The sequence below is a fragment of the Macrotis lagotis genome, chromosome 2 (genome assembly GCF_037893015.1).
Source record: "Macrotis lagotis isolate mMagLag1 chromosome 2, bilby.v1.9.chrom.fasta, whole genome shotgun sequence".
NCBI lineage: Eukaryota > Metazoa > Chordata > Mammalia > Peramelemorphia > Peramelidae > Macrotis > Macrotis lagotis.
In genome coordinates this window covers 146931498-146943527 of record NC_133659.1, presented here as the reverse complement: position 1 = coordinate 146943527, position 12030 = coordinate 146931498, and the positions used below count along the sequence as shown (strand labels likewise).

The window sequence follows — 12030 nt, the reverse complement described above, 5'->3', positions numbered from 1 at the left end:
GCCTATGACACTTTCTAATTGTATGATCCTAGAGTCACTTAAGCTTCTTATATGTAAAATGAGAGGAATGAATTAGATGGCCTCTGTGGTTTCTTCCAGCTATACATCTAAGATCCTATATGTTGGTCAGTTTTTTTAAAACTGTCCCTTTTTTACTTCTTTTTACTTTCTTTTATTCTTTTTTTACAAGGGATGAGTCATTGAATAGTGGAAGGAAAGGGATATATCTGGAAACAAAACTGATATAAAAATAAACAAATTCAATAAAAAATTAAAACCATAGTATTAAAAAAAGTAATTTGTAGACGCAGACATGTCCAGGTGGTACACTTTTGCATATAACATTGCCACTTTGAAAAATGGGAAGAAGAGCCAAGGTGATTTATTAATTAGAAGACAGAGGGTAGTAGGGAGAGGAAAGTCTATTCAAAAACAAATAAAACATACTTGACCAAATTTTCAATGGATTCTCTGTCATTAGCAAATATGTTGTAGGCACCATCATTTTGCCATAAGAAACCCACTAGGCCTTGACTAAATGCAACCACAGCAGAAACTCGATTTTCATCCTTCTTGGAGTATGTGGTGTAGAACTGCAAACCATCTTCTGGGTAAAGGAAAATGGCATATGAGCTGGAGTCAGAGGAAGCTAAGACAGCCTGGAATGTGTTTCTCTGTGGAGAAAATTCAAAATTCAGTTTAAAATCTGGAAAAATAGCCCAAAATATTTAAACTGACCAACTCTAATCTTGTAATCTTCAACAGGCTACACCCCATGTAGACAGTGAGAGGACAGCACACAGATCTTTTTTTAGAGACTTCACTTCAGCATAAGCATCTTTGCCAAATGATGGGACAGTGATTTACAAGTCTTCTATTATATTCTAAACTGAAGTTTTGTCTAAGAGTATACTGTCAGCACTAAGCTTCCTCTGACTAAATGAGAGTGTGTGCATGTGTGTGTGAGAGAGAGAGATAGAGTCAAAGAGGAGAGAGAGAGAGAGTTACACAGAGCTGATGATAACAAAGTTAGCCTATAATTGCATCTCTAAAATGTGACACAAAACTGTACTATCAAGGACTGTCTGGCTCTAAGTTCTCCAGCAGCAAGCAATCAACAATGTAACAACAAAAAACTAACAAGTTTGTAAAATTGAACATGACTATATTGGGTTCATCTTACATGAAGGGTTCAGTCACTCTAAATATAAATGAAGTCCTAGACAGACTAGATTCCTTCATGAGATTATTTTTAAATCTATGATCTAACAAAATTAACAAGTAGGAAATGTATTTTGTTATTTTTCCTCAAATAATAACTGAGCTGTATCTCCAGAATTATTTTATTATTTATAATAAACATGAAAGAAAATATTACAAAAGGATAGAGAGCTGACCTCAGAGTCAGGATGACCCGGGTTCAAGCTCCTTCCTGACACCTACTGAACAAGTCATTTAACCTCTTCATTTAGCTCCCTGGGATACCCTCTAAAACCATCAGTTGTAGAGAAGATGCCAATTTGTGTTGGTGGAGAAATTCTTTACTAAGAACTTGAATCAACAAAAACACAGATCTCACTTTAACAAAATAAAACCTAGATCTTAATTTTGAGTTCCAAATTCTCTTCCTTCTCTAGTCCTTCCCTTCCCCATTGAGAAGACAAGCAATATGACACCTAATCTATATGTGAAGGCTTCTAAAATAAATTTCAATATGAGTCATGTTGCAAGAAAATCAAGAAAAGTAAAGTAAAAAATAACATGCTTCAGTCTGCACTTAAGAGTTCATCAGTTCTCTTTATCTGGAAGTGGATAGCATTTTTCATACATCCTTTGGAATTTTCTTGGACCATTGTATCAATCAGAATATCGAAGTCTTTCATAGTTGATCTTTGTCACAATAGAAATGTCCCTACATGAAGTATTTTCATGGTGCTGCTCACTCCACTTTGCATCAGTTCATGTAAGTCTTCCCCAGGTTTTTCTGAAACTATCTCCCTCAATATTTCTTATAATAAAATAGTATATCACAAACATATACTACAATTTGCTCAGCTATTCTCCAATTGTTGGGCATCCTTTCAATTTTCAATTCTTTGCCACTGCAAAAAGAGCTTCTATAAATACTTTTTACATAGAGGTTCTTTTCCTTTTTCCTCCAACTCTTTGGGATACAGACCTAGTATTGACATTAGCCAGATCTTTGAATGTAAAATTCAAATCCCAATTACTCTAAGAAACTTTCTCTAACCCTTCAGTTCCATTTTTCTTGCTCCCTTCTTACTGTTAGCATTTGTCTGCATCACTTACTTCAATCAACACTTATCTACTTTGTATTATATAAATTGTATATGTGTTGTTTTTTATAATTATACCATAAGCTTCTGGAAAACTGGGTCCTTGTCTTATACATCTTTGTATCTCCTCAGTACCTAACAGTGCTGGCCACAGTAAAGATCAATGAATATTTGTTGACTGATTAATAGGCTAAAACAGAAAGGATACTGGACTTGATATCAGGAGACTTGGGTTCAAATTCTGGTTCCAACACTTCCTGGCTGTTAAACTCTGAATACTATAGGTCCCTACTAAGTATTTGAGATGAGCCTCTTTGGGTGTCAGTTTCTCTTCTTTTCTTTTTCTTTTTTGTTTTTTCAAGGCAATGGGGGTGTGGTTTGCCCAAGATCACAGAGTTAGGTAATTATTAAGTGTCTGAGGCCAGATTTGAACTCAGGTACTCCTGACCCCAGGGAGAGTGCTCTATCCACTGTGCCACCTAGCTGCCTTGGGTATCAGTTTCTTTATCTATGAAACAGGGATAATAATTCCTGTTAAATAAGTATATTATTGCATATATAAATATGTTATAAATACTCTTGAAGTCTTCCTTTATAGAGGGCTCAGAACTTTCCAGGTAAAACTCCATTTTTCCTTCAGCAGAACTGCTTGGTTTTACTCTTTGAAATAGCATAGAATTTCCCATAGCTCTTCCCATTCTCTACTTTTAGCTTCCTTTTGTACATAATCTTTCCCCATTAGATTGCAAGCTGCATGAGGGCAAAGTTTGCCTCTTTTTTCTTATTTGTCTATCCAGCCCTTAGCACAGTGTTTGTCACATAATAAGAACATAATAAATGTTTGTTAAATTGAATTGAAGATCTATTATTTATATATAATCACATTTTTTGTAGAAAAGCACTTTATTAATGCTAATTAAACAAAAATAATTATTATTCTCTTTATAAGTAAGCAATTGGATAGATTGGGACTGAAGACTTTCCTTACTTAAATCTTTATTATTTTAAACCTTATTTTCTGATCTAATGTTCTAATAGAAATCCACTAAAGATGATATATATATATATATATATATATATATATATATATATATATATACACACACAAGTTCAGCAGGTAGTTTACTACTTAAGCTTTTGATGATGATGATGATGATGATTGTCCTTTGTTTTCGAAGAAGACTGACATCATGGAGGTGATGCCATGACAAGTACCTGAATTAGGGGGCAGCTAGGTGGCACAGTGGACAGAGCATTGGTCCTGGAGTCAGGAGGACCTGAGTTCAAATCAGACCTAAGACATTTAGTGATTACCTAACTGTGTGGCCTTGGGCAAGCACTTAACCCCATTTGCCTTACCAAAAAAAAGCTAAAAAAAGAAGAAAGAAAGAAACAAGTACCTGAATTGGATCTGAGTGAGGGGGTGCTGTGGTAAGTCACCCCTCACTTTCTCCTTAAGAACCATCTGGATCCAGTAACCAGATATGAAACTAGATGATCAGAGATGGTTCTAGAGTCAAGGCAATCAGAGTGAGGTGCTTTGCTCAAGGTCACACAGCTAGTTAGTGTCATATGCCTGAGGTCACATTAGAACTCAGGTCTTCTTACTCCAAGGTCAGTGCTCTATCCAGTGTAATTTTTGTCCTTCATTCTCTCAGAAGACCATGACATCAATGGAGATGATGCCATGACAAGCACAGGAACTGACTTTGAGTGAGGGGAGTGCCATGCTAGGTGGCCAGACTCACTCCTCTCCTCCAGAGCCATCCTAGATCAGGATGATTGGAGATGGCTTTTAATGCATTCACATCTTTACTGTTCAACATCCAACATGAATGAGGATAGTGATTTGCATTCATGGAAGGAGTTAATGAGATCACAAATCTATTTGAATAAAACGTTCATCAAAGATAAATTATGTTTATAGCTATACAGTCACCATAAAAGTAATATAATTTGTATAGCCTTGAAGATAATGTATAAAAACTAACGAACAAAAAACAACTCAGACCAGTAAATATGATCACTAGTCAATCCAACATGTGTTTAAACATTTTGTCAATGCATTGAGATCACTTTTAATTAAAATTTGGGAGCAGTGCTAATTTGTAGTTATATTTTTTAAGTAACAGTGAATATAGACAGAGACACTAGTTCTTAAGAAGAATATCACTGAATTCAGAATTGGTTGATCTGTTCTTGGGTTCCATTCTTGGAGGTTAATTTATGGAAATACACATGATTTTACAGATGAAATAATACTATACCATGGACAATCATATTCAAATATATTTTATGTATTCACTCTTTCCACTGATAACTAAAGTACAAGCTGATATCAATCAATCAACAGATAGTTGTTAAGTACTTGCTCTGTATCTGACACTATGCTAAGGCTAATGATACAAAGAAAAGAAACTTTTCACTAAAGAAAGGAATATTTCTCTAAAACTTTCTATTTCCCCTCACTAAATTCTCTTTAGTTATGGTAACTGCAGCTAATGCTTTCCCCCTTTCAGATTACCTTCATATGCACTATACATGTATTTACCTAGACTTTCGCATATTATCTGCCACTAGAACATGAGATTCTAATGAAACCATGTTTTCACACTTCTTTGTATTCTCTGTATTTAGTACAATATCAGGAGCATAACACTTAAGAAAAACTTGTTGACTAATCGACTGGTATATTAGGAATATATATTTACCTTGCCTTCCTGGGTAGGGTCCCTTTCTGACCCTTGGTAAGGAGCCATGGATTCCCAGGTGACCACCACCACACTCTTGGGTTGGAAAGGGAATTCAGGAAAACCTTTTTGGACACAATCGGCAGCAAGTTGAAGAACAGCTGGGGAAGAATCTTCCCGATAATAAACCTTCCCACCATTTGTCGTGTCAAGGTCTGCCAGGAAGGGTGCAACAGCTCCAAAAGAAGGTGGAAATCGACCAGGGCTAGCTTCTTCAAGAGGAGGCCGACTCATGGCAATGATACCATTTGTAGTGACCTGTACAAAAGAGCCAAAAGTAATTTGAAATAAGTAGGATATTCTTCTTTTTAAAAAAATTCATGAGTTCTCATGACAACCACTCCAGAGGATTCACTATATCATTTGTACTTAACACTGAATTGCTATTTCTATTGTTGCTAATAATAGTTGACATTTATATAGCATAGTTATATATATATATGTACATATATATATATACATATAGTTTGCAAAGCATTTTAAATACAGTATCTCATTTGATATAATTAATGAGATGAGTCCTACTCAGATAACATTCAAGGAAATTTAATTATTGAAGCTGAAGAGGACTTTATATAAGTCCTCTTATATTATAAAACTCTGATGTACTGTCACTAATGAGTCAAATTCTCTCCGCTTCCACATAAATCTGGGAGGAGGAGGGGTGAGGGGGAACCTGTATTTAAGATACCCTGACCACTGATCTGAGAGAGCTGGGTTAGTAGAAAGAAACAAATATGAAGGTAAAAGGTCTGAGGATTTATTACCAGATTACTTCAGAACTAAAGAAATTAGCAATTACCAAACAAGAAAGATTTTTAGCAGCTTGTTCTCCAATTGTTGCATCCACAGTAAGATGAATGAAATTGGAGTTCTTTTCTTTTTTTCCCCTCTAAATGTCTTTTTGGTTATAAATTTACTATTGAACAAAAATGAACAGGTCAATAACAAAAGGAATAAAATCTCATATAATACCACAAACTCCAAAGAATTTGCAGTTTGCTACAACTATCTGCTCTATGAATTATGAATCTTTTCTTAGCTCTCTGAATCCTTAACAGCTAGAGATGTCTGATACATAGAAAGTGCCTAACAAAAATGCTTATTGGCTGATTGATTTTATTGCCTTAAAAAATATCATTGTTGTCTTGTTTTGCTTTGTTTTTGCAAGGCAATGGGGTTAAGTGACTTGCCCCTGGTCACACAGCTAGTTAATTATTAAGTGTCTGAGGCCGAATTTGAACTCAGGTCCTGCTGACTCCAGGGCTGGTGCTCTATCCACCACACCACCTACCTGCCCCAAAAATATCATTGTTGTTAGTGTGAATGTTGTTCAAGTTCTTTGTTCTGCATCATTTTTTGAAAATCTTTAATATTTCAATCTGTCAATTATACTCTATTCCATTAATATGCCACAATTTATTCTATTTTTCTCAAATCATTAGACATATAGACCAATGTCAGATTTTTCCTATTAAATAATAAAGCTGCTATGAATATTTTTGTACACATAGATCTTCCTCCTTTTAGTAACAGCCCTAAGAAATAATTTCAGTCGTGGGTGGTCAATGAGTATAAACAGTTCTGTAACTCTTCATATAAGTTAGCATATTTCAGCATTCTCTTCTATGCTACTAACTACTACTTTCCCTGAGTTTGTAAGAAAGTAGCTAAAAAGGCTCTGGCAATCCCCCATCACAGTATTTGTGTCCCCAGTGCTATGTTTATAAACGAACATCTCACTGTTCTTTCAAATTCACAGATGGTGACAAATTCCACTATTGCAACAGAACTCACATTATTATAGTCTTTTTCTTTTAATCTCTATGGACCATAATTTTTTAAGATTATTTTTTCTAGACCTCCCTCAACATATAGAATTTCATGTATCCTTCAAAAGGCAACAACATTAACACCAAGACCATAAATCTAAATAGTCAACTTTTTAACTGTTTCTGGATTGATTGGCAAGTTTGTAGGTTTAAGAGACTCCTCTTTTCTTTTTATCTCTTATTGCTTTAGTTTCTGTTGGCTTCTGTGCTTCTAAAGGAAGAAAGGGAAAAAGAAGGGTAGCTAAAAGAAGGCAAGTTTGTAATTTGCGTGAAAAAGATGACAAAATGTTTGGTGGGTTGGACAGAAGCTGAGGGAAAAGTTTGAGATTTTTGGAGTTGTTGGATTTGTCTGAGCTATCTCAAAATTTGTTCCAAAGAAGAAATCTTTTTTTTTTTGCAACCTATAAAAAAGAGGAGGGGGGGTGAACCTCCTCCTAACCAAACTTTGCGTGGCAGTTTCCCAGAATTAACTGGTCCAGAAAATACTTTCCAGATACAAATGGCCAAATTATGAAGAAGGAAGTTAAGAGAGGAATTTCACACAAATATTCTCCCATTTTCCCCTCTCTCTTTCCTCCCAGAGATATAGTATTGCACAAACATTACAGTTAAAGTTACATGTGGGAGTGTGGGAAAGGAACTCACTTTCTTAAAGCACAAGACTTTGGCAGCTACAGGCTACTTGTAGGCAACTGTAGCATATGCTTCTGGGGACCACATGGGTTTTCATTTAAATGACCATTCCTGAATGGAGTTTAAATCAATGCAGCAACTTTGAAAAATACTTCTAAGGTCTCCAGGAAACAAAGATGCAGGAACAGCACTCTCGGGACATGAATCATTATCCCTGAAATGTACCTTCCTCACTGCAGTGCTGAGAAGTTTAATTTGATTTTCAAATATTTATTCACAAAGGGGACAGAAGAATATGGAAGCATGTGATATATTGGGCAAAGCACTAGATGTGCAATCACAGACGTCCTGGTTAGAGTTATAGCTCTGACACATACCAGTTGTGTAAACTAAAGTGAATCATTTAAGCTGACAGCTTCAGTTTCTTCATCTGTACAATTAGAATAAAACTAAATGAGCTATTTAATAGGATTGTTGTGAATGGGGAGAGGGAGAGAGAGAGGGGAAATGAGGAGGAAAGAGAAGATTGAAGAGGGAGAGAAGGAGGAGAAAGAGGAAAAGAAGAAAGAGCAGCTAACATTTATATAGTATTTTAAGGTTTGAAAAGAGCTTTACATATATTCTCTCATTTAATGTTCCACTGGACAAGTGTTTTGGCTTCTCGATTTAACATTTGTGAAAAGGAGTATCATGTATCCCAGAGGAATTAAATGCTGGGCCTGAGAATTGCACAGCCAAACCATATTAAAATGTAATTGAGAAATGTTTAACAAAATAAATAAAAACACAATACAACAAAGACTGTGTTAAGTTGTGGTTTTGTAAGTCAGTACAAAGATGCCAGAATCTTCTTCTATTTGAGTTTGACACCAATCATGTAGCTTATATTTCATTTTCTTATTTAAAAAGTTTAGTAATGGGGCAGCTAGGTGGTGCAGTGGATAGAGCACCAGCCCTGGAGTCAGGAGGACCTGAGTTCAAATTTGACCTCAGACACTTAATTACCTAGCTGTGTGGCCTTGGGCAAGCCACTTAACCCCATTGCCTTGCAAAAACCTAAAAAAAAAAGAAGTTTAGTAACCTAATAGATAAGGGAAATGACACAGATATAATGTTCCCAGATTTCAGCAAAGCATTTTGGCAAAAATCTTGCACAATTTGTCAAAAATGAAGAGATGAAAACAGTTCCATTGATTCAGAAGAGACTGAATCTCAGAGTTTAGTGGAATATCTCGAGTTCATTGCCTAGGTATTTATTCTTCTCTTGTCAGTATTCTGATAAACATTTATAATCAGTGGCTTAGATGGTGACATAGATGAACCAATGATTATCAAATGTCTCTAGGTAAGATCTAGATGGTATGACAACTGGGTCTGGAGTTAAGAAGTTCTGAATTCAAATATGACCCCTACTGCTTAATAGTTGTATGTCCCTTGGACAAGTCACTTAACCTCTGTTAAGTGACAAGAAAATGAGATAACAACAATACCTACTTTCCAAGGTTGTTTTGAGGATTAAATATAATAATATTTACAAAGTACTTACATGGTAGAAGCAACATAAATGCTTATTCCCTTCCCCTTGTTCCTTTCCCCCAAAATGAGAATGGAAAAAAGTTGTCAGAGACTCTAAGGTCAGAGTCTCTATTCTCCTCATTGATGACAATGAAATCATTTCATTACCAAATGTGATCAAGGAAATAATAGTTGATCAACTTTGGGGAATTACAAAGCACTTTACAAACATTAAATCATGGAGAAACTGGAGATAGCATTTGACAAGTTGAAGTAATGAAGAATGGTTGAACCAGACCAAGTACATATAGAATAAAACTGTATTGGAAATGACCAAAGAAGGGTAGATATTGAATGATTAGGAAAAAAAGACAGATTTAATGTTACCCCCAAATAGTGATTGATAGAGCATAATAACACTGGCTTATGTAACAGCTCTATAAACTCTTTATAGAGTTTATAAACTCTCTATGAGAATGATCTACATGTTTACCAACTTTATTCTTGATGAAAAGGAAGTAGACTCTTGAATATAATTTTCTACAACAAACCATATTGGCTCTAAGTCACACAATTGACTGAAAAGTATAAATAAGTGAATGAAGTATGTGGTCACTCAAGTCACATAGGAAGAACCAAATAGATGAAGAATACCTGTTATTCAGACTACAATGTACACTTGAATGAGCAGTCCATCAAGATAATACATTAATAAATATATTTTGGACAAGCTCTACAGAAGTCTCATGAGTTGTGACCAGAACTGAATCTAAGAGATCTTGGATTGCCTATGGGAAATGGCATAACACAGTGCTTTCAACCATCCCAAGATGTTCTTGGATACAAAACTCACATTTCAAACACTAGATGGAATACCATAACATCCAAGGAATCAAAATTGTAAATGACTGAAAGGGCAAAGGAGAATTTTTGTAGAGTATGAGTAGTTTGCGAATCACCTACAAGGATTTGTACAAGGAAAAAAAGGATTATCCAGGAAACGTATGGCCAGAAAGAGGTCAGCTGATCATGTAATAAGACAGGAATAAGAGGAAGGTGTTATGATGCATAAGGACTTACAAAATGTGTTTTACCTACTGCTTTACCTACCTTTACTCAGAGGAAAACCTCCTGCATGAACTTTTAAGAGAGGGTGTGCTTAAGAACAGGAAGAAATGGCATAGATAGGGATTATGATTGAAGGAGTAACTATATGAAATAGATCATAGGAATATGGAAATACAAAGTTGGATTACAGAATATCTCAACAGACTGGAACAGTAATCATAACTAATAAGATAAAATTTAAAGGCCTTACATCCAAGGGTATTAAAAGATATATATAAATATAAGAATCAGTTGTCAACTGAAAAATGACCAAAAGATATAAATAGTAGTAAAATGTAAACTATCAACAACTATATAAAAATACCCCTACTTTGTTTCCTCTCACTCTCTTAATTGTCTGCAGTATGATTTCTGACATTGTAGTTCAACTGGAACTGTTGTTCTCTCCCTAGTTATCAATAGTATAATTGTTTTTTCCTCCCTTTCCAGTTTTTTTTTTTACATCTTACTCCCCCTACTCTTCCCTTCTGTTCTGCCATCCATTGAAATTTGCCTCTCTGCTGTTCCTTGTACAAGACTATCAATTTCCCAACTCCACTCAGTTTTACTGGCTTTCCTCCATACCTGGAATTCTCTCTCTCCTCATCCCTGTTTTTTGATTTCTCAGGGTTAAAAAAAATACCCAGCAAACATGAATATTTCAATGACTAAGATTAGAAAATAACAAACTGTGAAACTATGAACTTTTATAACATAATTTTAAGTGCATATTAAATTTCTGAGTCTCAGTTCTCTCATCCAAAAAACTGGGATTTAAAAATAACTGCTTTACCTAATTCATGGGGTGGTTATAAGAATAAAATGAGATAATATATAATTACTTAGTTCCAATTCTTATGTTAAATTGAACATATTAATAAAACTGATCTATTGTCCTATTCTAAACTTTCTTTTCTACTCTTCAATTTTTTTAATGTTTCTTGAATATTTTTTTCTCGTTTGTTGCTTTGAGCCTTTTCCACTATGCCATGCTATGTCTCTAAGAGTGAGATATAGAATCTGAAGATCTGGGTTCAAATTCTGCTGCCACTTATGAGTGTGTAACACTGGAAAAACCCCTCTTTGGGTTCAATTCTCCCACCTGAAAAACGATGGATTTCCAAGTTTCATTCTATCTCAAAATCTGTGATCCCATGGTCCTGTGACATTTTCTTCTCCTTTGGGGGGGGGGGGTATGATGGAATTCTTAATAACCACATACTTCAGCCCTCCCAAAGAAAAACTCTCCCTTGTAACAAATAAGACAGTCAAGCACAAAAATTTGTATGTTTATTTTATCTAAAAAATAGATCTCATTCTGTACCACTAATTCATCCATCCTCTACCAAGAGGTAGGCCATATGTTTCATCATCAGTCTTCTAAAGTCATGACTGGTCTTTACATTGATCAGAGTTCTTAAGTCTTTCAAAGGTGTTTTTTTTTTTTTAATATTGTAGTACTCACTGTATAACTCATTCTCCTGGTTCTGGAGATGGCCCTTATTCACATGGACTCAGACAGCTCTGGAGGAGAGCTCACTCAAATTCAATTCATATGTTTGTCATGGCATCACCTCCCTGATGTCATGAGCTTCAAGATAACACAACATCATCATTCCCATATTAAAAGGTACTACTATAAATAATTTTGTCCTTATGGATACTTTCCCCTCTGTCTCTGACCTCTTTGGAAGTAATATGCCTGGTAGGTCAATAGCTATGTGCAGAATAGTGACTTTTGGGGTTTAGTTCTAAATTAGTTTCTTGGATAAATTCACAGCCCTACCAATGTCCATCTTCTCCAAGTCTCTTCAACAATTTCCATTTTCATTAAAAAAAAATGTTTACCAACCACATAGATGTGAAATGGACCCTCAAAGATATTTTAATTTGTAT

At 35.1% G+C, this 12030-nt stretch overlaps 1 protein-coding gene across 1 annotated transcript in view; it reads right to left on the bottom strand.

Annotated features, from left to right (window-relative positions):
- The window catches only part of NID1 (nidogen 1), a 111051-nt gene that overhangs the window by 88761 nt on the left and 10260 nt on the right, over positions 1–12030 (bottom strand). The window contains exons 2-3 of the mRNA XM_074222961.1: positions 5009–5305; positions 448–674 (exon numbers count right to left, since the gene is read on the bottom strand). Of these exons, the coding sequence (XP_074079062.1) occupies positions 448–674; positions 5009–5305 (524 nt within the window). The remainder of the gene's footprint in view (positions 1–447; positions 675–5008; positions 5306–12030) is intronic.